The following is a 27,872-nucleotide window of genomic DNA, read 5'->3' on the forward strand; positions in this document are numbered from 1 at the left end:
ACTCCCACATTGGAAAAGTCCGAGGAGACCAAGGTCCTATACTAACCGCTCACACCCCCACCCCCCTGAATAGGGGACACAGCGCGGGGGGCGGGCGGGGGGGGGGGCAGGGCTTCGACCCGAACGCTGGAGCGCAGCGGAGGAGGTCCCAGCGGGGAACGCGTGAGCCACGGTTCCTCCCTCGCACAACAATCGGGTGATTTGGGGGAGGTGCTTCGCAGGGCTGGGAGTCCTGCTTCTGGAGCTGCAGCGCGAGTACCAGGAAATTAGCAGAGTGGGCAGGGGGCCTGCCTGCTGTCCCGTCTGCCCGCGCTGTGAACGCCCCGCGGTGGCAGCGCGACACGCCCGCTGGGGACAGGTTTGTGGCTGGATTCCTACTCGGATTCACTGTTCGTGCCGGGCAGGGGATGCGGAAGGAGAGGGCACCGAGAGGGTGGTGGGCGGGCAGGAGCCTTGCAGGAGGCGGGTGTGGGCTGGAGTGGTCTTTGCCCGCGTGAAACTCCTTGGCTCCATTTAGCTGCTACGCGCTGGTTTTTCAATCTGTCACCTCCGAAAGGGAGCTGAGCCCCTCCTCCCTTGTAGGTAAGTTTTCCCCTTTGTCAAACTCCGGGAAAGAAACTTGAGAGAGTCAGTCTTTCTTGAGTTTAAGTGGTGAGTTACTCATGTTTTATTCTCGAGCCAGAGGAAAGTCCACTTTGAATGGGCCCCCTGGAACTTAGGGAGAATAAAAAGGAGGTGCAAGTTGTAGTCATATGTGAAGGTGCTACCGTTGAAGCAACGTCTGTTCACCCTGAGAGTGTGAATTCCTGCAGCCCTGGGCCAAGTTGGCTTTCCCACCTCAGAAAATACAGGAAAAACTTGCTCCTCGTGGTTCACTTTCACAGGGAAGAAAAACACCAGCAAGTCTAATGATAATGAGATAACCACAACGGCCACAGCAGCGGCAAAGTGCAGGAGGACATAGGTTAAACTTTGTAATATTGTAGCCAGCTCCCCAGTCCAGAGGCAGAAGCCGTGGGAAACTCTGATTTGGGAGTTGAGGCCTCAGACAGTATTGCTATCACTGGACTGGGGCAGTGGAGAGAAGGGTGCATGTAAATCTCCCATCTCCTTGTTTCCTTTGAAATAGTCCCAAGGCCTCTTGGTAGTCTGGGCACTCTTATTTTCTCCTTTGCCTTCTGCCTGTTTTCTCTCCAAGGGAATGCCAAGTGGGTTGTAATCAAGCATTGTTGTACGGCAGATGGAAAATTCCCCCAGGCCCTCAGGTTACAGCCTTTCAGCCATGTAAGACTAGAGTTCTTAGGGCCTTAGAACCAAGCTACACACACCTTTTGCATCCCCTGGCGGCTTCCTGCCCTGGGAGTTAGGGTAGATTATAATAGGGTTTGTGGTCCTGTCCTGTTTCCAAAATAAGAGGACTATGTGTGTTCGTTGACCATCTTTGGTCATTTTTTTAAAATGACAAATAGCCCAGATTTGAATATTGCTCTGTGGTGGACAAGTACAGTTTTTCTAAGGGTTTGTTTGAGAGCGGACTTTATTAGTCACTGAGGCTGGGAAGGGAGGTCAGCACTGGCCCCTGAGAACAGCCTTACCCCACATCCACCCAGATCCCTCAGCATTTTCCTCCTGGCACCTGGGTTCTGAAGTATAGGAGGCCAGGGCTGCAGTCGCCTCAACCCGTCCAGAAATTCTAGAATTGATAACCAGCAAAAAGGCCCTTGAATTATCTTTTTTCTTTATCTTGTGGTAGCGTTCTATTTGTTTTAGAAGGTGAAAAGTTGCAGAGTCATGGCTCCGGAGATGTGTGCCCAGATTTTTTGTGTGTTTTGCAATATTGATGTGACAAGGCCACCATAAATAAGAACTTTGTCCTTTTTGGCCAAGAGCCTGTAAAGACAAGAGGAATAGTCCATAGTTGAGAGATAGACTCAACTGTAATAGATACAGTGGGGGTAGGCATGGTGCTGGGTGGAGAGGGCAAGGTAGGAAGATGAGATTGGGCAGAAAAAGGCTCCCAGAAAACCAAAGTAGTCTAGAATTCTTAGCCTTGATGGTGGATAGCCCATGATGAGCTGAACACTTAAGAAAACTGGATTCTAGTCTTGGTCCCTCTACTGTGAATTTGGGTCACAGTACTCACTCTACCTCTCCAGGCCTCGGTTTCCTTATACCTTAAAAGCAGAGACAAATATTACTTGCTCCAACTACCTTAGAGTTTTCTAGATCAAGTGACATCATGTAAAAGCTTTTTGAAAACTCTAAAATGATCTCCTCAGTGCCTAGGACAGTACCAAAGTAGGAACTTATTTACCAAATGCTTATATAGCACTTACCAGGTCCGAGTACTTTTCCAAGATCTTCAGACTTTACTCATTTGACACTCACAAGAATCCCGTGAGAAAGGAAGTATTAACCTCATTATACAGGAGAGGTAAGTCCCCGAGAAGTTAAATCCCCACCAGTAAGTGGCAGAATCTAATTCACCTGGACTCTAGTCTAGTTCCAGAGTCTCTGTGCGCTCAACACTCTTCTCCTTGTCCCTTCAGAGGAGAAGCAGTCACCTCTACCTTAGGGGACTGAGCCCTACTCTCTGGCAAAAATGATGAAGGTATGCTCTGCTGTGCTGACCCATGATGGACAATGAAAGGAACAGTACACTATACAAATATGACTTATCATTGTAATATTTTATTTTCTTTTTTTAATGTTTATTTATTTTTTTTTTTTTGAGATAGAGAGTGGGGAAGGGACAGAGAGAAGGAGAGAGAGAATCCCAAGCAAGGCCTGCACTGACAATGCAGACCCCGATGTAGGGCCTAATCCCATAAGCTGTGAGATAATGACTTGATCCGAAATCAAGAGTCAGAGGCTTAACCAACTAAAGCACCCAGGCGCCCCGTAATATTTTATTTTCCATAATTCATAACCAACTTGCATGTTTTGTCTTTTCTTCGATGATTTGTACCTCACTCCTAGAATACTCAAAACACCTAACATTTTACTCTTTTAATTATTAGTACTACTATATTGCTCTCCTCCCTCCTGGCAACCTTTTCTAGTAAAAAGCTTTCAGTAATTGCATTTTGACTACAGTGTCCAGCCATGACGTGGGCTCAAGGCAACTTACTGACAAATCAGCTTTGAAAAGAAGTCTAGTCCGGCATCATTTTATTCCATGCTATGAATCACTTCTCTATTTCTTAATGTCTTACCTTCATTATTCCTCACCTGGTCCTCAGGTCTCTGAGAGGTGGTTTGTGGTATGAAATCAGAAGCTTGGCATTGGCCCATTTCCCCAAACCGCAGACCTGAGGAGTTCAGCCACATTCTCCGTGTTGGAAAAACTTTGTGTGAGGTACACTTTCAATGTGTTGTTCACATTTAAAGAAAAAATACCTCTCATTGCCCTTTTCCTCCAACTGCTGACATCTTTGTGTGCTTTTACCACCAGCTGTTCTGGAAAGCTTCCACTTTTTCTCTACTTTTTCTTAAAAAAAAAAATTTTTTTTTCATGTTTATTTATTTTTGAGAGAGACAGAGTGCAAGCTGGGGAGGGGCAGAGAGGGAGACACAGAATCTGAAGCAGGCTCCAGGCTCTGAGCTGTCAGCACGGAGCTGGATGAGGGACTCGGACCCACGAGCTGTGGGATTATGACCTGAGCCAAAGTCGGACGCTTAACTGAGCCACCCAGGCACCCCTCTACTTTTTCAATACCAATTTTCACAAAGGGAAGACCATTCTCTGGGCATTCCACTGCTAAATAAATTTCATTCTGCAAACATTCGTAGAGACCTACAGAAACTGTTTTAGATGTAAAATTACTGTTAAATAACAACAATTCTACTTGATAAACTTTTCTCAATTTTTTTAAATTAACATTCCTGCTATGTTTCTTCAGATCTCTGTCCAGAGGCTTAGGGATCCCTTATTAAGCTAATTACATGAACTCTGAGGGATAGTGCAGTTTATTCATGACTTCCTCCCCACCCCTGCCCCCACTAGTGGAACAAGATCAGATACGTTAAATGGCACTAAAAGTATTGTCTTGCACTGAGAGCTTATATAACATTCTGTGCTTTCAAGACTACTGACCTGTGGAGGTGGATTAGTTTATTGTATGTATTTGGTTTTGTTTTTTAAATGGGGACATATAGTTTCTGTTTGCTTAAATCCAAAGTACCTTTTCAGCCTACCTTGTAAAACAGGGGTTACTTGGGAAGCTTTGGTTTCTTTATCTGAAAAATGGGAATAATAGTACCTACCCTGTAGTGTCATTGGAAGAGGAAACAAGATAACAGATGTAAGATGTGCCAACTGGCCACAGAGCAGGCATTCAATCAATGTTAGTTGAATGAGAATTAAACAGTTTGCAGTCTCTCTCTTTTTTTTTTATTTTTGAGAGAGATAGAGTGTGAGCAGAGGAGGGCAGAGAGAGAATCCCAAGCAGGCTTCGGGTTCTGAGCTGTCAGCACAGAGCCCCACGCGGGGCTCAAACTCGTGAACTGCAAGATCATGACCTGAGCTGAAGTTGGGTGCTTAACTGACTGAGCCACCCAGGCACCCCAGCAGTTTACAGTCTCTTGAAGAAGATAGTACAGTGTAGTTAGTGTACAAGATATGAAGTCATAGGCATGGGTTTGCGTCCTAACTTGGCTGCTTAACATCTTGGAGTCACATTTGCTTCATCTATGAAATGGATATAGATATAAGGACTGTAATGGTATGGTTACAAAGATTAAATAATGCATATTAAGTACATGACAGAATTGGACACCTAGTGAGCTCTTACAAAATTAAGCGTATATGTATGTTGTTTTGATCACACTAACAGCAATGCGTAGACACAGGATGACCAGTAACACAGTATAAGAAGAGATATAAATTTATAGATTATTGGTAGATGGATAGAATGATCAGAATTTGATAGATGTCACTCTAATAAGGTGGCATTCAGGGGTTGAGTTTTAAAGGCAGGAGTGGACATTGCATATAAGAGACGGTACTACATGCCAAGGGTGGATATGAGAAAAGATGTGTGTTTATGTGGACAAGATAGAAGAAGCAGATAGCAGGGCTGATCATAGAATGAGAGGACATTAAAGAGAATGGCTACCGGACAGGGTAGGAAATTTAAATTTGAAGCTTTACTTAATCCCTACCCACTTTGACTTCAGTATCACCGGTCTATCTTAGCTTTCCTTCTGAGTACATTCCCAATTATACTTCCAACTCCAGACAGATAGTAACATTCATTGCAATGTGAAGTAACCTGAAGACTTATATAAAGATAATCTTCCTGGGGCATCTGGTGGCTCAGTCAGTTGAACGTCTGGCTTTGGCTCAGGTCATGATCTCACGGTTCATGAGTTCGAGCCCCAAGTCATGCTCCCTGCTGTCATTAAGGATCCTCTGTCCCCTTCTTTCTCTGCCCCTCCTCACTCGTGTGCTCGCTCTCTTTCTCAAAAATAAAATAAAATAGAATAAATTAAATTAAATTAAATTTAAAAAATTAAAGATAATCTTTCTTCCCTTATTCCTTCTATGAAAGTACCATCAATGCCAATTCCTTACTTTGCATTTGCCTAGCATTTTGTTTCTAATATCCTGTTTCCCCTTCTTCACTTGTGTTGGTATTGATGATGACCATAATCATGCTGATAATGATGATCATAACAATATAATAAACCTTACTGAGGGTGTTTCATGGGCCAGGTGCTGTGCTAAGTATAAATTTATTCCACATGCTATCTCAATTAAATCCTGGCAACAAACCAGTAAGTTAGGAGCCGTTACTATTGCTATCTTATAAATGAAGAATTTCGTTTCAGAGAGGTCGAATCTCTGAACCAAAGTTAACCAAATGGTGGGATTGGAATTCAAATCTTGTAGCCTGGGATCCTAAACACTATTGAAATGGCAAAAAGCTATAAGCTGGGTTTCTAAAGCAGGACATGTATTAGAATTTAGGCATTCCCAAACATTAATGGTGCTACTATGTACATAATTTGATGTTTCTAATGAGATCAGTCCATGAACTCTGGTCTTTTGGGTCCAGCTTGCAGTTTGATGCAAAAATATGATTTTAGTCTCTCTTTATAGAGTTTTGCCCATTTATCTTTGCTTCTCATACCCCTGCATTTTCATTTTCGCTCCATGCCTGTTTGATATCTTCAAGCTTAATGTTATAGAACTAGAAAACAACCTGATACTATTTATTTTGAAATTGAAAAAAAGATGATTTCTTCTGTGAATAAACCCAAGATCCTTTTTTAAGAACAGTATAGTTAATGCTGCAATGTAAGTACATTATGTGACTGTCAAGTTATTTGGGGTATTTATGTCTGCTTTTCCTATCTTGTCTAAAATATTTTTAAGATTCCAGACCAAAATTGAAAAAATGGTTGACCTCACTGAGCTAATGGAAAATGAAGTATTCATGGCCTTTGCTTCCTATACAACGATTATTCTTTCAAAAATGATGTTTATGAGTACTGCAACTGCATTCTTTAGATTGACAAGAAAGGTAAGACATTTAGGGGCGGTATTTTCCTTTAAGACTTGAAATTTTGGAAAACAATTTTCTTAATTTACTTTTTTTTTTTTTGGTAAAGCCCAATGGCACATTGTTTAATATTGCAAATGCCATTATGCAGTCATTTGGTACAGATGCATCTGATATATTTATGGAACAGGTACTTTCTCCTGGAAACTACTAAGTGGTTGTTTTCATTGTGGCTTTTACCTTTTGTCATGCTGCTTAGTGTATGAGATTCCTGAGATTCCTGTATGTTCCTCATATTAGTATATGAGATTCCTGTAGTATCAAAATTTTCAAGGAAACGTTCTATAATTTTGGAGTTAATTTTGCCTGCTAGAGTTTAGAAAATAGTCATTTTCCAGACAGTTAACTGGTGTCTTCAGTTCTATGACAGGTGAAGGATATACCTTTGGGGACAGAATTAAGTTCTTATGATTATCAATAGAGTCTTTTATGACTGGGACAAGACATTTGAATTTTGTGTAGTTCCAACTTCTTAAGTAGATGCTATTTCTGCCCAGCATTATAAGAATGTGATTTTTTCCTAAAATGGAGGGTTGGGGAAGGTATTAGAAAGATTTTGGAACATATATCCTGTACTCAAGCAGGGTTTCTAACACAGTAAGGGGGGTAGAGCAAAGCTACCTTGACAGAGAAACTATTTTCATTGGTGTCGTCCCTCGTCAGCAACTACTTCCTGGAAACACCTATTTCTCTATGAGTGCCTGTCCTGAGTTTTTGTCCAGAGACTTGCTTTTGTCCAGAGCTCACAGTCATCCTTAAGATATTTCCCTGTTACTGTCTTGAGGTATAATTCCTTCCCAAGGACATTTACATTTTAACGCGGGCACACACAGACATGTTTAAGGCTCTAATAGGTCCAGGTGTTAGGGCAGCAAGCAGTAAGGTAGTTGCCTACCACCAGCTCCACAGTGTCCTCTAGAAACGGCACGCAGCATAGCAGAAATGTTCCCCGTCTTATAAGGAAAGGAGAAAGGAACTCAGATTTGTGGAATACCAATGATATGTAGCCGTGTGGTGCTCTTGGTATGTGTGAAATCACAGGATCATTTTACATCATCGTTCATATTATCACAGGAAATGAGGGTTAGCCCCCCCATTTTACAGTTGAGGAACTGAAGATCAGAGACGTTATGCACCAATAAAGGGTGATGCTGAGATTCTAATTCAGACTGCTTTAAACTCAAATCTCATGCACTTGCATTGTAATACATTTGTTTACTTGTTTGAAACATGTTTACTGAACATCTAGTGTGTGCCAGACAGAGCTGACTTCAAGAGCTGATCCTGTATCATGTCCTTTCTCATCAGTTCTCTTCAACATCTTAATCTGAAATAAATGTTTATATCATATTAAGAAAAATATTATAATATTTATGGATTTCTAAGTGTAAATTAGGCTAATTTTGTAGTTCATGTTTTTCTTTGCTTTGAATTATTAAGCAGTGGAGCATACTTAAATATTTCTTAAATGCATTTTTCAAGTTTCAAGGGATGGGGAAATCATATCAAAGAGCATAATCATTGCAGGAAGAAATAAATGAATATATGCCGTAGAACATGTCCTTTATAGGAATGCAATTCAACTTCTTATATTTCATTATATTTTTCAACCCAAAGTGTTAATTCAGCAAAAGAAAAGAGATACACATATCCTAACAAAGTACAAAATACATTTCCTGCCCCTCACTCTTTTATGTTTCTTGCCCGTTCTCTAACATCCTTGGCTGGTAAACTTACGACTTTCCTATGAACCAGTCAGTTGGAAATGTTAATACCCTTGAGAGAAGTTATATCAACATCACTATGAAAAAAAATGCCAATTCACCATAATAATAGTCAATGATAACTTAAAATTATGCTCTCTTTTCCCTTTTTGGTTCCTTTTTGCTATTTTTATACATTGGTTTTTATTTAAGTCCCTATTTATGCTTTTATTTAAAAAAATTTTGGACTGTTAATAAAAATGAAGATTTAAAGTATAGACCCTTACCTGTGCTTGAGCTCTGAATTTTTTCCTAAGGGCCAATCTGGATGCCTGTATTTCTTCTGTTAAAATCCAAATAACTTATCAGGTAGAATACTCACCTGTTATTTGGTATTTGAACAGCGTTTTTTATTCCTTGGTATTTGGAATAGGTTTTTGCCAACCCAGAAGACTGTGCAGGCTTTGGCAAAGGAGAAAATGCCAAGAAATATCTTCGGACAGATGACAAAGTGGAACGTGTGCGAAGGTAAACACACTGCCTCCTGAAATTATCTATTTTATCAAAGAGTTTTGGTCAAGGAGCTCAGTGAGATGTTGAGGGTCCTAAGAAGAGGGAAAAGCAGTCATCTTACATAGTCCATATAATAATTATGGAAAATTGGGATGTAGAAGTCTCCAACTCTCACTGCAATTGTACATGTTGCCAATTTCCTACTTTGTTGGGGTTAATAACTTTGTTCTGTGTAGGGATTTTTCGAAAGTAGTTACAGGTAGGAGGTAAAATGAGGATAGTAGATTCTTGTGTTTTGTCATCTTTCTCTAGAGTTGAGAGTGTCAGATTGTGTGAAAGGTTGAAGATACTTTTGCATAAGACTCGAAATGTGGGTGGGTGACTCAGTCAGTTAAGTGTCTGACTCAATTTTGGCTCAGGTCATGATCTCACTGTTTGTGACATGGAGCCCCATGTCGGGCTCTGCACTGACAGCATGGAGCCTGCTTGGGATTCTCTCTCTCTCTCTCTCTCTCTCTCTCTCTCTGCCCCTCCTCGTCTCATACACACTCACTCACTCTCTAGCTCTCTCTCAAAATAAATAAATAAAAATTGAAAAAACAAGACTCAAAATATGAACATGGGAAATCTTGCCCTTCTTTCTCTCTGTCCTTTGTAGGTATTATGTTTAATGCACTGAGAGTTCAATAAACAATGAAAAACAATAAGCCAAGATACCATTCACACAGGTTCCTAATATAATTAATATACTTAAAAAAACACATTGAATTCTAGTTCCAAGTGTATATTTCTTAATCCTTTCCATAAAGTCATGTAAATTTCAAACTTTTTTCACCTTTACTGAACTGTAATTGACAAAATTATAAGACATTTAAAGTGCACAGCATCATGATTTGATCAATATACGTTGTGAAAGGTTTATCCCCAACGTGTTCATTAACACATCCATCACCTCCACATTTACCAACCTCTTTGTTTTTTTATGAAAACATTTAAGTTCTAATCTCTTAGCAAATTTCAATTATACAGTACAGTGTTATTAACTATAACCACCATGTTATGCTTTAGATCCACAGACCTTCTTCATCTTATGACTAAAATTTTGTACCTTTTTACCAACCTGTTCTTAGTTCCCCCAAGCATCTGGCAATCACTTTTCAACTCTGTTTCTATGAGTTTGACTTCTTTTCCCTGTCTTTTAGATTCCTTATATAACTGATACCATACAACATTTATCTTTCTCTGTCCGCTTTATTTTATTTAGCATAGTGTCCTCCAGATTCATCCATGTTGTTGCACATAACAGGATTTACTTCTTTTTCAAGGGTGAATAATCTTCCATTGCATGTATATGCCACATTGTCTTTATCCATTCATCCCTTGAGGGACACTCAGGGTGTTTCTGTATCTTGGCTATTGGGAATGCTGTAATGAACATGGGAATGCAGATATCTCTTTTGAATAATGGTTTCTTTTTTTGGATATATGCCCAGAAGTGGAATTGCTGGATCATCTGGCTAGAACCTCCATACTGTTTTCCATAGTGGCTTCACTAGTTTGCATTCCCACCAACAGTGTTCCCTTTTTTCCACATCCTCCCCAGCATTTGTTATCTCTCGTCTTTTTTGATAATAGCCATCCTAACAGAGGTTAGGCTAATCAAAACCATTGCCAGCCAATAGTTTTGGATGTCTTTTTTGGGCAAAAATGACTATTCAGGTCCTTTGTCATTTACCAATTGTATTATTATTATTATTGCTATGGAGTTGTATAAGTTCTTTGTATATTTTGTATATTAACCACCTATCAGATACGTGATTTGCAAATATTTTATCCTATTCCATAGATTGTCTTTCCATTTTGATGATGGCTTCCTTTGCTGAACAGAAGCTTTTTGGTTTGATATAGACCCATGTGTTTCTTTTTGGTTTTGTTGTCTTTGCTTTTGGCATCAAATCCAAAAAAAATAATAATAATAATAATTGCCAAAACCAATGTCAAGGAGCTTACCTTCTGTGTTTTCTTCCAGGAGTTTTATGGTTTCAGGTATTACATTCAAGTCTTCAATCTATTTTGAGTTCATTTTTGTGTATAGTATAAAGTGGGGTCCTGTTTTCATTCTTTTGCATGTGGATATCCAGTTCTCCTAACACAGTTTATTGAAGAAACTGTACTTTCTTCTTGTATATTATTGTCTCTTTTGTCAAAAATTAATTGACTGCAAATCATGGGTTTATTTCTGGGTTTTCTAGAAAATTAGTTCTAGGAAATTAATTGACTATAAATACATTGATTTATTTCTGTTCCTTTGATCTATATATGTCTACTTTTATGCCAGTACCATACTGCCTTGATTATTATAGCTTTGTAATACAGTTTGAAATCAGGAACTTATGCCTCTTGCTCTGTTCTTCTTTCTCAATTGCTTTGGATTATTCAGGCCTTTATGCTTTCATACAAACTTTAGGATTGTTTTTTCTATTTCTCTAAAAAGATGCCATTGAGATTTTGAGAGGGAGTGCACTGAATCTGTAGATTGCTTTGAGTAGCATGAACATTTTAACAATATCAGTTCTTCCAATCTATGAGCACAGAAGATCTTTCCATTACTTTGTATCTTCTTCAGTTGTTTTCATCAGTGTCTTATAGTTTCCAATTATAGATCTTCATTTCCTTGGTTAAATTTATCCTTAAGTATTTTATTCTTTTTGCTCTATTGTAAATTAAATTGTTTTTTAAATTATTCTTTCTGATATTTCATTGTTAGTGTATAAAATGCATCTGGTTTCTGTGTACTGATTTTGTATCCTACAGCTTTACTGAATTCATTTATTAGTTTTAATAGTTGTTTAGTGGAATTAGGGTTTCTGATATAATAGCATGTCATCTGCAAATAGAGACAATTTTACTTCTTTCTTTCCAATTTGGATTTTTATTTTCTGTTCTTGATTAATTAGTCTGGCTAGGATTTCCACACTGTGCTGAATTAAAGTGATGAGAGTGGGCATCCTTATCTTATTCCTGATCTTAGAGGAAAAACTTTCAGCTTTTCATGATGTATGACATTAGCCATGGGATTGACATATGTGGACTTCATTATGTTGAAGTATATTCCCTCTATGTCCAATTTGTTCAGAGTCTCTATCATGAGGAATTTTGAATTTTGTCAAATGCTTTTTCTGCATCTCTTGAGATGACAATATGATTTTTATCCTTCTTTTTGTTAATGTGGTGTTGATTTATAGATGTTGAACCATTCTTGCATCTCTGTATTAAATTTCATTTGATAATGGTATATGATTTTTTAAATCTTTTTCAATTAAACTGTTGTATTTGGTTTGCTAGTATTTTGTTGAGGATTTTCCTATCTATGTTCATCAGGATATTGACCTGTTTTTCTTCTCTTATAGTGCCTTTATCTGGCTTTGGCATCAGGGTAATGCTGGCCTTGTCAAATGAGTTTAGAAGTATTCTGTTCTCTTCTACTGTTTTGGAAGACTTTGAGAAGAATTGGTATTAGTTCTTCTTTAATTGATCAGTAGAATTAACCAGTGAAGTCATCTGGCCCTAGGTTTCTTCGTTGGGAGGTTTTGATTATTGATTAAGTCTCATTACTAGTAATTGGTCTACTCAGATTTTCTAGTTCTTCATGATTCCATCTTGGTATGTTGTATGTTTCCAGGAATTTGTCCATTTCTTCAAGTTGGTTGTCCAGTTTGTTGGTGTCTAATTGTTCATACTAGTCTCCTTTGTATGTCTCTGCTATCAGTTGGAATGTCTCTACTTCCTTTTTTTTTTTTTTTAATTTTTTTTAATGTTTATTTCTTTTTGAGACAGAGAGAGACAGAGCATGAATGGGGGAGGGTCAGAGAAAGAGGGAGACACAGAATCCAAAGCAGACTTCAGGCTCCGAGCTGTCAGCACAGAGCCCGACGTGGGGCTTGAACTCACGGACCGTGAGATCATGACCTGAGCCGAAGTTGGACTGAGCCACCCAGGCACCCCAGAATGTCTCTACTTTCAATTCTAATTTTATTTATTTGCGTCCTTCCTCATTTTTTCATGTTAAATCTAAAGGTTTATCTATTTTATCTTTTTAAAAAACCAGTTCTTCATTTCATTGACCTTTTCTATTGTCTGTTTAGGCTAGATTCCATTTATTTCCACTATGATTTTTGTTATTTCCTTCTGCTAACTTTGGGGTTAGATTATTTGCCATTTTCTTGTTTCTTGAGGTGTAAAGTTAGGTTGTTTATTTGATATCTTTCCTTTTCTTCCTGTAGGATTTATCATCACAAACTTCCATCTTCAAACTGCTTTTGCTTTTCCCATAAGTTTTGGTGTTTTCTGTTTTATCTTCATTTGTCTCAATATATTTTTTTATTTCTCTTGATTTCTTCTTTAACCCTTTGGTTGTTTAGTAGTATGTTGTTTAATCTCCACATATTTGTGAATTTTCCAGTTTTTTTTCTTGTAATTGATTTCTGGTTTAGTACAGTTATGATTGGAATTGATGATATGATTTCATACTTCTTAAATTTATTAAGTCTTGTTTTTTGGCCTAACATATGATCTGTCCTGGAGAAAGTTCTATGTGTATTTGAGAAGAATGTGTATTCTGTTGTTGTTGGGTGGCACGTTTAAAAAATGTCTTTGGGCTCATCTGAGCTTATGTATAGAATTTAACTCCAATGTTTTCATATTGATTTTATGTCTGGATAATCTGTCCATTGTTATTTTTTAAATTTTATTTATTTTGGGGAGGCAGAGAGAGAGGGAGAGACAGAATCTTAAGCTGATAGTGAGGAGCCTGATACAGAGCTCAAACCCACAAACTGTGAGATCATGACCTGAGCCAATAATCAAGAGTCAGATGCTTAATCAACTGAGCCACCTAGGTGTCCCTGGATGATCTATCCATTGTTGAAAGTGGGGTATTAAAATCCCCTACTATTATTACTATATTGTCATTTCTCCCTTTTGGTCTGTTAATATTTGCTTTATATATTTAGATGCTTCTATGATAGGTGTATAAATATTTACTAATGTTATATCCTCTGGATGAATTGACCTCCTTCATCATTATATAATGGCTTTCTTTATCTCTTATAATCTTTAGCTTGAAGCCTGTTTTGTCTGATATAAGTGTAGCTATTCCTGCTTTCTTTTGTGTTCCATTTCCATGGAATATCTTTTTCCATCCCTTCACTTTCAGTCTTTGTGTCCTTAAAGCAGAAATGAGTCTCTTGTAGTCAGCATCTAGTTTTATCTTGTTTTTTTTTTATCCATTCATTCTGTATCTTTTGTTATAGTTATTTATACTACTTTTGTCTTTTAGTATTTTCTTTTTTAATTTTTTTTTTAGTGTTTAATTTTGAAAGAGAGAGAGAGAGAGACAGAGCACGAGCAGGGGAGGGGAAGAGGGAGAGGGAGACACAGAATCCGAAGCAGGGTCCAGGCTCTGAGCTGTCAGCACAGAGCCCGACATGGGGCTCAAACCTACAGATCATGAGATAATGACCTGAGCTGAAGTCCGTTGCTTAACCGACTGAGCCACCCAGGTGCCTGTCTTTTAGTCTTTATACTAGAGTTATGTGATTTACCCACCATCATTACATTAGTGTGTTTTGAATTTAATTATATTTGCTTTTACTGATGAGTTTTATACTTTCATACATTTTCTTCTTACTAATTACTGTCCTTTTGTTTCAGCTTAAAGAACACCCTTTAATATTTCTAGCTGCTTTAGTGGTGATGAACACTTTCAGCTTTTATTTGGAAAACTCTTATCTCTTCTTCCATCTGAAGGACAACTTTGTCAGGTATAGGATTCCTGATGGCAGGTTTTTTATTGTTGTTGTTGTTTTTTTCTCTTTTAAAACGGTAGAATGTATCATCCACTCCCTTCTGCCTTGTAGTTTCTGGTAAAAAATATTCTGATAGTTTTATAGGGTTCCTTTGTATAAAACAACCTGCTTTTCTCTTGCGGGTTTTAAGAGTCTCTCCTGTCTTTAACTTTTGGTAATTTACTTATAATGTGTTTCAGTGTGGGTCTCTTTGGATTCATATTTTTTTGTAGTTTCTGAGGTTCCTGTATCTGGATATCTGTTTATTTCTCCAGGTTAGGGAAGGTGTTAACCATTATTTTTTGGGCTAAGCTTTCTGCCCCCTTTTCACCCTCTTCTACTTCTGGGACCTCCATAATACATACATACATACATATATACATACATACATACATAAAATTAATCTTTTTAATTATATTCCATAAGTTCCATAAACTATATTTACTTTTTCATTATTTTTTTTCTTTTTGTGCCTATAATTGGATGAATTCCACTGCTATGTCTTCAAGTTTACTGATCCTTTATTCTACTTGACCTAGTCTATTGATGAACCACTCTATTGAATTTTTAAATTCAGTTACTATATTCTTCTGCTCTGTGTTTTCTTTTAGGCACTTTTTAATATTTTCTATTTCTGTTGTAAATCTCGCTTTGTTCATGCATTTCTTTCCTGACCTTAGTGAGCATCTTATGATCATTATTTTGAACTCTGTATTAAGTAAATCTAGTTATTTCTGTTTCATTAAGATCTGTTCCTGTAGATTTATCTTGTTCTTTGGTTTGAAACATATTCTTCTGTTTTTTCGTCTTCCTTGGCACTGTGTTGGTTTCTGTGCATTAGATAAAACAACCACTTCTCTCAGTCTTGACAGAGTGGTCTCATGTAGGAAATGAACCTTGTCAATTATCCTAGCCTGAGCCCTGTTGTCTCTCAGACCTTCGTGACAGTCCAAGCTGCCATCTTTGTTTTTACTGGCTCCCAATAGTTCAAGGTATGTCAAGATTTGTCAAGTGTTCCAAAGGGAGGATCACAGTCAACATTTAAATATAGGCTAATTGGAAGCTGGACATTTAAGTAACAGCTGGGAAAGTATGTAGTTATGCCCCTTCTAAGGAGATACTGGGGTTTGGGCATTTTTGTCAACTCCATCTGTGCTGGGCCTGCGTATAGCCATGTGGACAGATAGCCGAAGTGACTGCTTGAACTTGTGGAGAACTGATTCTTTGCTATGTTTTGTGGGAATAAAATCTAACTAACTAACTCGTGACTGTTAGTGCTGATCAGGGCCAGGTGACCCAGGGACCCCTCCCTAGGAGTGCAGCCATAAAGGTTGGCGTGCATACATGTGTATAAACTCCTTCCAGGGAGATAGTGGTGACTGGGATCAAGCTAGAGAGAGAAGGCCAGGGAGGTATCCGCCGGCTTCCCTGGTTTCTACAAAGGATCAAAGACTGAACCTAGATACAAGCGTGCTGATGCTTAGGCAGTAGATTTCAAAGTATGTAGTTGCAGACCTTTAAGAGAAAGACTGGGAGATGGACAATTTTTCCTGCTCCCTCTGTGCTGACACACAAGTCTTGTACATCCCTTAACTTCTCTATTTTATTTGTTGTAAGTCTCGTGGGTCTTTGAGATGCAATCCTCAGTAATTTTCAGAGCAAGATATTTTGGGGGTTCTGTCCTGGGGTGAGAGTCTTAAATGTTTGGGCACTAAATGTGAAGTCCAAACCCACTCCTCCTCAGGAAGAAGCTGGGAGTTGGAAATTCCCTCTCAGTTGTGTGACAGTAAGCTGGGGGTAGGGTTTATGGCAAGACTGTGTCTCAGCCTTAAAGATGGGTATTGTTCAATGTCTAGGAGTCACGCAGTTGTTTTCTGGATTTCTTTCAGACGTAATTACTTTGTGTGGAGCTCTACATTTGATGTGGCTGTGGAAGGGAGGGAGTTCAGGAGCCTCCTGTGTCACCATCTTGGCTGTCCCTTTTTCACCCACAGAATTTTTGTTGTTGTTGGGATTCTATTACTGATCTATTAATTACCATGTCCTAACACTGAAACATCAAAGTTATATATCAACTTCTCATTTAGTGTATTCTTTTCTCTTTTTTTAAATGTTTATTTATTTTTGAGAGAGAGAGAGAGAGCATGAGCAGGGAAGGGACAGAGAGAGGGATACACTGAATCTGAAGCAGGCTTCAGGCTCTGAGCTGTCAGCACAGAGCCTAACACAGGGCTGAGGCTCACAAACCACAAGGTCATGACCTGAGCTGAAGTCGGATGCTTAATCGACTGAGCTACCCAGGCGCCCCACATCTAGTATTTTCTAATGCTCATCCACACATGGTGCAATTCTAGGCATATTTCAAGGAATAAGTAAACTTATATAAAATTAAAGAAACAATGAAGTGTTTTCACAACCATACTCAAACATACAGATAGTTAGTTTTGTGGCGAATAGTTAAGATAGGAAACATCATGAGTATAGCTGATGGCACCACTTCTGTTTGGTGAATATGAAGAATGAAATGGATACTGAAATAAGAAAAATTTACTTCTGTAATTCAGGTATCAGTTAGAGTCTCTAGTCCCTTTAGGATCTAGATCATATTTACATTATCACATTTTTGATTCCCAGTGAGAGTCTGAAACCTCTCCCAAGATTTCTGCAGATTCCCTGTCAGTCTGGTCCCTACATTTGTGCGTGTTTCCATTGTCTACATTTTGTGAGACTAGCATAAACTTGGCCCTTTCCTCAACTCTCGACAAACCAACTTAAGAAATGTGGCTAAAATAGACTTGACTAAATTGAGTCATTTTACGGCAATGCAAACATTTCAAACTGTAGGTTAGACAGAGCTCTGACGGTGTCCTTCAGTGGCCTCTCCCTGGGAAGTTGCACTGTACCTTCTTTGCTTCGGATGATGGCCAGCAAGACATCATTTTGCAGGCTCTCTTGTTCTACCAGTACCAAAATGAAATTTACATTTTTTTCTTATGCAAAAATTCAATCCCAAGTTATTTATTAAACAAGAATGTTTTTCTTCTAAGAAGTCTGTGCTAGATAGCATGAATAAAATTTTAGCCTCTGCTTCACTTAGTTATATATTTGTTAAGTTAGCAGTCCTGCAGAGTAAATCAGCCAGTCTTAAAAATGGACTGTGTCAAGCGTGTGGATCTAAAATAGTTTCAGGACAGAGAATCAATGTGAAAATTTCAAACTGTATCAGAAAATTATAAGTGTTATGGTGAAAAAGAATAAACTTTAGAAAAGGTGAGTAGTGCTTTGTGGAGTTACTAAAACCACCAAAAAGACAGTAAGCAGTTTAAAACTTTGTCTTTACCTTTTTGTACCTCCCTTCTAGAGAAGGTAATCACATCCATGATGCTAATCATGACCCTATACTCATAACATTGCCCGGGACTTGAAAGTGATAACAATTAGACTCTCAATAGCATTAGTAAGTTTGAAGGGAGGATCCAAGTGTCATGTGTGAAAGCTTAATAAAAGATATTTTATTATGAGATTTTAGATTCTTCCCCACTTTCCCTTCCCATTCCCACCCCCCATGCCCATTGTACTTCTAGAGGAGAAAGCCATTATTGAAGCTGATCTTCTAGTCAGGTTGTCAATAACCATTGACCTTAGTTCTGAAAGGAGTTAGTATCCTTAGAGATGCAGCGACTGTGTGCACAGCGCCCCCTGGTGATCAGACACTGGGTTTTCAGTGTGGACACAGGAGAAAGAGTCTCCAAGAAAGACTGTCGGGTTTCCTGTTGTAATTTTTGAGACTTTATCGACCCCACCAAAAAGTTTCTAGTAACAATTTGCCATTGGAGATACTCTGCAGATAAAGATTTTCCAGAATCTCCCCATTTCATTTTTAACCTTGACTTTTTTTTTCTTTTCATTACTTCCACATGTAAAACTATTTCTATTAGTATAGAAATATGTAAATTTCCACATGTAAATCCAATGTCAAGGACTGAGTGGGGCTACAAATGAAGTGAAATGAAGTATGCTTTCAGTATGCAATACTGAAAAAATTGATATCGATGACATGTGGGACAAATAATTAAAAACATAAAGTAATATGTCTTGGAAATGTTAAGATAAATGAATAGCTTAAAGTAAGTTACTTGCATTTAGGCAGACAGAAATCAGTGATGATTAGAAAACATTTTACATATGTATTTATTTAATCCTATCTCACCATGTTCTGGAAAGAATTTGAGACCATATATACATTCAATACAAGATAAAAGGAAAGTTGCAAGGTAATCAGAGCAGCTGGAGAAATAAAGGGTACCATTCAAAAGGAAAAGAAGGAAGGCTTGGCTTTGGTATATAGGGAAAGGAGAGATGTTTAGAATATACTACTTTCAAAGGCAGAGAATCCCCTTTCCCTCAGAGTGCTTAATCAAGTCTAGGTGATACTCACTGGGGATTCTGCTAAGGGACTGATGCATGGGCTAGGAGTTGAACTAGATGGCTTCCCTTCTGGCCCCAGTGCATGAACAAAGCATTCACTGAGACATTATTGTGTGTGTATCACTGTCACTGCTTCTATTGGGATAATATAAAAGAGCTTTAAGACTGATATTCCTGAAAGTGCAAAGTGTCTTCGTTATTATATGTTGAGATACACTAATAATAGAAACAAAAATAATGATATGCTAAATAAAAGCCAGATGGTTAAAGGGCAAGGCAATTTAAACAAAAATGAAATAAATACGCATTTTAAAAAATCCGTTTAGTTTTAAAAGAAATGGAAAAATGAATATATGTCTACTGATTTTGAAAGTAGTGTTTTGCTAATTTCCCACAGAGCTCACCTGAATGACCTTGAAAACATTGTGCCATTTCTTGGCATTGGCCTTCTGTATTCCTTGAGTGGTCCAGATCTCTCTACAGCCATCCTGCACTTCAGACTCTTTGTTGGAGCACGGATCTACCACACAGTCGCGTATTTGACACCCCTTCCCCAGCCAAATCGTGCTTTGGCTTTCTTTCTTGGCTATGGAGTTACTTTTTCAATGGCTTACAGGTTGCTAAAGAGTAGATTGTACCTGTAAGGAGAATCCTACAACTCATCATCCAGTTATTTTCTAAGAATTCTGTACTTCCAATTTATGATGTTTTTTTTTTTTTTTTAGATTTTAAGTGGGAGGGGAGCAGAGAAATTTAGATGGGGCAGACAGCCTGAATATTAACATGACCAATATCCTTTATTCTTATGCTTGTACTGAAATTTTAACACAATTCTTAAGTCTTTTGATTTCCTATTTAAGTGCCTTGTGATAAATTCAGATTATAATTTGTAACATTCATTCAACATTTAATATTTTAAATCTATAAAAAGGGTGAGTGTATGTATGATACCCCTGAATTGCAATATTGCTGAAACAGACATACGAAATAAAGAATTTGAAGAATAGTTTAATTTGGTTTAATTTTTCCCATCTTATATTTTGAAAAGTTTTAAACCTACAGGAAAGTCGAAAAGTAGGACAATGCTCCTTTATATATGTTTCACCCAAGTTTACCAACTGTTAACATTTTTCTTACTTGCTTTCACTCACTCAATGTTTTTTTCTGAATCATTTCAAAGTAGGTTGCAGAAATCATGATACTTCACTTCTAAATACTTCAACATGGATCTCCTATGAATAAGACAATCTCCAAATAAGTGCAATATCATGATCACACACAAGAAATTTAACATTAATATAATAATGTTATATATAATTCATTTCTAAATTTCCCTGATTTTCCTAATAGCGTCCTTTATAACTGCTATAGTTTTGATCCAGGAATCAAACAAGGACCACACAAGCATTTTGTTATTGTTTCTATTTAGTTTTCAATGAAATTGAAGAGTTCTTTCATTTTCTTTTCTTTTCTTTCTTTTTTTTTTTTTTGTCTTTAATAACATTGACATTTTTTTTGAGGAGTAAATGCTCGTTTTACGGGATGAACCTTAATCTGACTTTATTTTTCTATTGTTTTCTTGTTCTTATATTCAGATTAAACATTTTTGGTGACGCTGTGTCTTCCACATTACAACATATCAATAAGCATATGATGTCAGTTTGCCCTGTTAATTGGTGTTGTTCAATTTGATCAACTTAGTAAGGTTGTATCAACCATATTTGTCCATTGTAAAGATATCTTTATATTTTTGTAATCATACATGGGGACAAATTGACACTACCCAAATCCTGTTTTCCTATAAACTTTCACCCAATGGGTTGAGCATTCTAATAATGCTGTTTGGTTTCCACATAAAAATATTAATATATACATATAAAAATTCATGAAATATATATAAGTATACAAACATATAAACACATATAAATCCACACAGATTTAGATTTTTAAATGGAATTATGTGTACTTAATATCTTATAATAAAGGATGAACTTCTAAAATATCAATATTACACTTGCCACTAAATTTATATTATTAGTTTTGCTATCTCTTGATTAGTCTCAATTATAAATACATATTTCTTTAAAAAAGTGCTTTTAGTGGCTCTCATAATTGTTCATTCAGGTTTACCGCACAAGAGAATATCATTGTGTAATATTTTAGGTCTCATAATTTGAGCAACTCTTAAGTACATAAACAGAAACTGTTGGCCTATGGAGAATTCTGTACAAGTTTCTTTTTACTTTTTTTTTTTTTTCTATTTAAAAGCAGCTTGGGCATAGCATGGGTCTTGGCTTCAGAAAAGCTTGTGGTGTAATTAATGGAAAAGTCCATGAGCTTAGAAGTGAAAGGCCCAAAGTTCAGGGATTGGATCTACCTGCATAAACACACACACTCTCTCTCTCTCCCTCTCTCTCTCTCCCTGCTCTTTGGATTTGGATAACCTATTTACCCTGTCTGAGCTTCATTTTCCTCAAACTTTTTGTGAGATTTTTTAAAGGTCTAATGATCTCTGTGTGTGGAGCCTATAAAAAAATACTTTCTAAACAATTAAGTGTTCTCCATGTGAAAAATTATCTGAGTAATCTATCAGGCTTAACGATTCAGTTAGCTGAAGTTTTCTTAGCTTCATGTGAGATCTTTAACCATGGTCATTCTTCTCTTTGTTTTTTTTAAATTTCTACTTCCCTAGTAATGCTTCTCAGAGTATTAGCTGAGTAGACTGTGGTTATCTTAATGGTTACCCATTCAGTTACTAATATTTGATACCCATCACTAAACTGTCAGGACAAAAAAAAAAAGACGTTTAAGTTTTATATTCTCAGAGGCATAAGAACTATGTGTATGTGCAGAAAACACTTAAGAAAAAATGAAAATGTCCAGAAGTAACCTACTTCATTTACTTCCCAAGTTTGAATAGTTGCAAAGACAATTTTATTTTTTTTTTTAATTTTTTTTTTTAATGTTTATTTATTTCTGGGACAGAGAGAGACAGAGCATGAACGGGGGAGGAGCAGAGAGAGAGGGAGACACAGAATCGGAAACAGGCTCCAGGCTCTGAGCCATCAGCCCAGAGCCTGACGCGGGGCTCGAACTCACGGACCGCGAGATCGTGACCTGGCTGAAGTCGGACGCCCAACCGACTGCGCCACCCAGGCGCCCCTGACAATTTTATTTTTTTTAATTTAAAACAATTTTTTTAATGTTTATTTTTGAGAGACAGAGAGAGTGCAAGTAGGGGAGGGGCAGAGAGAGAAGGAGACACAGAAACTGAAGCAGGCTCCGGGCTCAGAGCTGTCAACACAGAGCCCGACGCGGGGCTCAAGTCATGAACTGCGGGGTCATGACGTGAGCTGAAGTCAGATGCTTAACCGACTGAGCCACCCAGACGCCCTGTAAAGACAATTTTAAATGGTTTCCAACTCTATTTTCCCTTACAAGAGAAGCTGTAGATGTTGGGAGATTCACTAGTGGAATCATTTTTTTTTTTTTTTAATGTTTATTTATGTTTGAGAGAGATGGGGAGGGGCATTGAGAGGGAGACAGAAGATCCAAAGCGGACTCTGTGCTGACAGCAGACAGCCTGATGCAGGGCTCGAATTCACAAACCATGAGATCATGACGTGAGCTGAAGTAGGAGGCTCAATCGACTGAACTACCTACGTGCCCCAGTGGAATTGTTTTAATGGAAGCAGATGGATGAAGGGGACAAATACTGGTCTAGTCTCTCCTGCACCAAGGATTCCCCACTTGACCGCATGATACCCTGGGCTTTAGAGCAAAGTGCACAGTGAGCAACTCACCTGTGATCGGACAGACGTGGAAAAGAGAGTGCACAGTTTACACACACTGTTATCTGCGCGGCATATGGTGGATATGTTCATGGTTCTGCTACTTAATTGGAACTCTGAAAGTGATGATTGTGTTTTATTTATTTTTGTATACGTGTTCTCATTCATGTACACAGACATGCATATAAATACTCGCACCCACACACATCGTATTCTCAAACCCTACATCTCACACACACACAGCCGGTACCTGCACCATCACCAGTACTAACCGTTATGGATACTTAGTGATTGGGTAACATGTTACTTCTTCAAACTTCGCCATCTCCCTTCACTCATGCCTTGCTATCCCCTCACCTACCCTAAAACAGCTCTACCGTAAGTCAAGATTTTTCTGCAGAAATCAGAAGATATTTATCTGTAATTCTTATAGATGCCGTATGTAGGGAAGCGATGGGAGTTTTATTGGAGAGGATGCAGTGGCTCTCAAATGAGGGTGAAAGGTGGGACATGTTTCATTAAAATCTCTACAGCTAGCATCTGTACACACAATTTTATATATAAAATTGAATCGATATTATTTAGGATATAAGCCCTATTGTTTTATCTTATGATATTGCATAGAATCTTCTGAGCAGGTGGGGACATCTATTTATAAGATGTACTTATTTGGATGGGGCATGTTGTGAAAGATGGTGAGTTTCATGAATATCAAAGGGCTCAGTGCTTTAAAAAAGGTTAAGAAAACTTTATCAATCGATGCCCAATGAAGGAGTCCATCTGTTTTGAAGGCTCAGAGATTTACTCTTTCATTGCATAGGTGCCCTTAGGACCTGAGATGCAAAGTCTTAAGAACCAAAGTATAAATGAGACTGCAGTGTAAACCAGAATGGCAGGGAATTCATTGAAAGTCAGTCTTATAAGTGTCCCATGTTCTGGTCTAAATCCCAGGGACCAGTCCATTGTGTCCCCATGGTCACAGTAACTTAGAAGCTAAAATCATGATCAGAAAGCCTCTGTTGATTTTATCTGAAGGAGTGCTGCCGAAAGTACTAAAGTTACTCCACCCCTTCTCTACACGTTGTAGGTAGGCTTATGTGGCAAAAAACAAAAACAAAAACAAAAACAAACAAAAAAACACCAAAAAACAAACAAACATACAAAAACAAAACAAAACTTGGTGAGCATGGGTTTAGACCCAAGAGAGTTAGATGAATCAAATGTTAAATGGCATAAGACTGAAATAATCTGATACATCCATTTCAAAATAGAGATGATCTCTTGAACAGGATTAAAAATACTCAGAGTCCCCTGGCTATAGCACTTCACATTCGTCTCCACACTCGGAACAGCCTTGCAAGTGGGGACTAGCAAGACCTACACTGACAATGCGAGCCCCTCTCCAACCTGGGTGCTTAGACCGGCACAGTCAACGCGTATCTTTGTGATCTTCTTTTCCCATTTCCCTAGCTATCTGATCCCTCTTCCGACTGAGAGTCTACCTCTTGAGTCTTAATGGGTTGGAAGCTAATGACTTATACCTACACTATGTTCAGCTAGGAGACTGTCAAAAATTAATTGTTCAACCTTTGATTCCTAGTAATAAGGGAACCTCCAGAAACCCCTAAGCACTGCTAACAGCAGTTAGCGCTCTAACATTCAATGATTCTAAGGCCAGATGTCTCCCCAGGCGGTGTGAAGAGCATGGAGTTTCTGGTGCCTAAAGCATTAAACTTTAAGGCAAAGAGACTCAAATCCACGGAATCCTGCATGGGCTGTATAAGCCATTCACCTGAAGGGTCTATTTTATAAATACAAAAAAATAATAATAAATTTTTGAGATGCACAGTTGCATCACACTGACTCTTCTTGAAGGCAGTTGGTGAGACATGAGGCAATTTGCCTCGGGAGTCGCCACAATCCATTTAGAAACGGCGGCACAAAAGTCCCATGATCGTCTCCCCCCTGCCAGCCTGAAATGTCAGCCCTGTGGGAAGCTGATAGGTGTTCCTGCTATCAGCGGAAGCAGCACCTCTACATGCGTATCTTCCAGAGTATTTTATTCACTCTATATCCTATGTAAACTGTTGGATTTGACAAGGAGGAGTTGTCAAAGGCAGACTACTGGGAAGGGGCTATGTTGGGTTGAATTTGGCACCAATCTCTCACACTTGACAGCTCAAGTACAGGGTTGCGGATGAGCTATAGAACCTATGAGCCCCCTCAGTCAGCGTGCGCAGACCCTAAGTCACATTTAATTCAGGGAGCCCTGACAGCCTTGCATAAAATGGGAGCAGTAAAATGGAGAAATAGGAGCTGTGTGCAAGAGTGGGCCATTTAAGTTATTTCCTTTTACTGGAGTTTTGGAAAATACGAACCAGGACAACATAGACTATGAGACACCACGAGGAGATCGGCGTTAGCAATGTAAGGAAAATAATCCAAACGTTAAGCCTGAGTGACGTGATAGGATTTTTAACAGCTAAAAGCTAAAAGCGGAAGCAGGGAAGAGTTTGAAACTGCCTAAAATTCTTATTTTTTAGCCTCCATTGTACATATCTGTATCTGTATCTCCATGTAAACAAAACGAAAGAGAGAGAGAAAAGAGAAGGATCAAAGTAGTTTTGTATAGTGAATAGAACATTGGATTTGAAAACATCTATATCTAAGTCTTGACTCTGACACTTTCTGGCTGCCTGAGATAATGACCAAGGTATTTAACGTCCTTAAGCCCCATCCTTAATTCTCAAATGGCAAAATTAATACTTTACCTACTATATGAATGATTATTCATGCCACGATAATTCTGTATAACAAATCACCCATGACTCAGTGGCTTTGCAAATGATTCTGCAGGGTTGAGCTGATGTTGGCTGGGTTTGCTCACGTGTCTGCTGTAAGCTACGCGTTGGCCGGGCAGTGCTGCTGGACGTGTGTCTAGTTGTCTGATGTTTCTGGGAACTGGCTGGAGCTTGGCTGATTCCAAATGATCTCAACTAGGATTACTGGGGCAACTCACCTCTATTCCATGTGTCTCCTCCTCTAAGGCAGAAGTCAGCAAACCATGGATGGCTCTTCAGCCAAATCTGGCCCACTGGCTATTTTTATAAATAACGTTTAATTGGGACACAGTTGTGCTCATTGATTTTCATTTTTTCTACAGCTACTTTCCTGTCACAATGGCAGAGATGAGTAATTGAAGAGTTGCAAAAGAGACCACATGGCCCACAAAACCAAAAAAAAAAAAAAAAAAAACCCAAAAAATTACGATCTCATCTTTTACAGGAAAAGTTTTGCTGACTCTTGCTCTAGTAGGCTAGCTTGATGTGTCACCATGGCCATGGCAAAGAGCAATAGAGGAAATGGAAAAATGTAAGCACGTTTTCAACATTCTGCATGCATCACATAGGCTAACACGCTATTGGCAAAAAAAAAAAAGAGTCACATGTGTAACTGCAGAATGAAAATGCTAGGAAATAGACTCAACCTCATTAGTGAGAACTGCAAAGTCACATGGCAAAAAGGCATGGATGCACAGAGAGAGAGTTTAGGCTATTTATGCAAGCAATCTACCACATCTGCCCATGTTATGATGTTGTTGTGTAAGGTTCAGTTCGAACACATGTAAAGCATCTTATAAACTCTACCACATTAAAACAGCATTCATTCTAATGTGTAATAATTCTTTTCAGATTCGTGGTAATCTGTTATAGACTCAGTATGATAGCAATAGTTGTAACTAAATAAAAAATATGATACTGGGTGTGTGAACTTGGCCTTCTCCCTCTCATTTGCAATGTGCTGCCTAGGGAGACAGATGGGACAAGGAACAAATATTTGGATAGCCTTATTGCCTCCATAATCAAGTTGGTTCCCAAACTGTGCCCAGTCTGTTCTCTTGAATTATGATCTGCACCCTGCTCCCAACCAAGTGTTTCCTCAAATCTAATCAATTTCTGACTATTGGTGTGTAGAATATAGAATAGACAATATTACTGGCCCAAATGTAAAATTCTTGTTTTAGTATTTGCTGGAATAATTGTATATTATCTTTCTATGCATTGTATTAATTATGAAAGTAAGAACTGTGCTAAATTCTTCTCTGAGCTACTAAATCTATAAACTTGATAACTAATGGTATATAATTTACTTTTCCTTAATAACTCATATTTCATGACAATACAATTAGACTTGAGAACCAAGAACTGGTTCCAACAACAGTTTTGCCACTAATTTGCATGAGACACTCTTGCACATCACCTACCCTTGCTCTCTCCATTTTTCACACTTTAAAGAAAGAGGTTGAATTAGAAAAACATTTGACATATTCTCTGACTCTAGAAGTTCTATTTGTTTTGAAGGCAGGTATTGGACTCTTCTTTTTCCAGTGGTAAAACGTGAATGGCAAGATGTGGGAATCGTTATAGCAGAAAACTTGTAGCATCTATTAATGACGTCAAAGATAAGTTTGTAAGTTAAATATCAACTTGTGGTTTAATGTCTTAGAATATTAATCTTTAATTTTCTCTGAGTATCCAATGTGATGTCACCAAAACCAAATGATCATTTGTTAATTTTCTGGAAAAAAATGCATTATTGCTCCCACTTTTAAGCTTTCCTTCTATTAAACTTTTTCAGACATTAAACATACTATCACTGCAGTAGTCCAGTCACTAGTAGCGGTGATCATTTGTGGGACAGAGCGAAATAAGATTCCTTGTTTTTTTTTTAATTCTTGGCTTCCAGAATGTTGACTCTAAGAGTTAGCGAGGTTCCATCTAGTCCAAATATCTACATGTAAAACAGCAGAAAAGGTTTTAGTCATTGTTTTATGAAAGAAATAAATATTCCCTGAGAGCCTCTTCTGTGCCAGGCACTGCTCTAGGTGCTTGGTATACATTAATGATAGACAAATGAAGATCTTTGCCTCATAGAGTTTGCATTCTAGTGGGGATCCTTTAATTTAGGACTTGTAAAGAAGGCCAAAGGAAAGCAAAAGGATTTGTTCAACTGATTGAACCTAAG

General features: G+C 38.2%; 1 protein-coding gene across 3 annotated transcripts; it reads left to right on the forward strand.

Annotated features, from left to right (window-relative positions):
* The first annotated feature begins 230 nt into the window (after positions 1 to 230).
* On the forward strand, positions 231 to 20,062 carry MGST1 (microsomal glutathione S-transferase 1). 3 transcript variants are annotated; one of them, XM_030322064.2, is made up of 4 exons: positions 231 to 358; positions 6,380 to 6,527; positions 8,703 to 8,797; positions 19,454 to 20,062. In XM_030322064.2, exons 2-4 carry the CDS (start codon positions 6,402 to 6,404, stop codon positions 19,698 to 19,700), a joined length of 468 nt encoding a protein of 155 aa, XP_030177924.1. In that variant the 5' UTR covers positions 231 to 358; positions 6,380 to 6,401; the 3' UTR covers positions 19,701 to 20,062. The 3 variants fall into 3 exon arrangements, with proteins under 3 accessions (XP_030177924.1, XP_030177923.1, XP_030177925.1); XM_030322063.1 differs by having other exon boundaries at positions 238 to 389; XM_030322065.1 differs by lacking the exon at positions 231 to 358 and adding an exon at positions 443 to 582.
* The last annotated feature ends 7,810 nt before the right edge of the window (positions 20,063 to 27,872 follow it).

This window comes from Lynx canadensis, chromosome B4, assembly GCF_007474595.2.
Source record: "Lynx canadensis isolate LIC74 chromosome B4, mLynCan4.pri.v2, whole genome shotgun sequence".
In the NCBI taxonomy this organism is placed as follows: Eukaryota; Metazoa; Chordata; class Mammalia; order Carnivora; family Felidae; genus Lynx; species Lynx canadensis.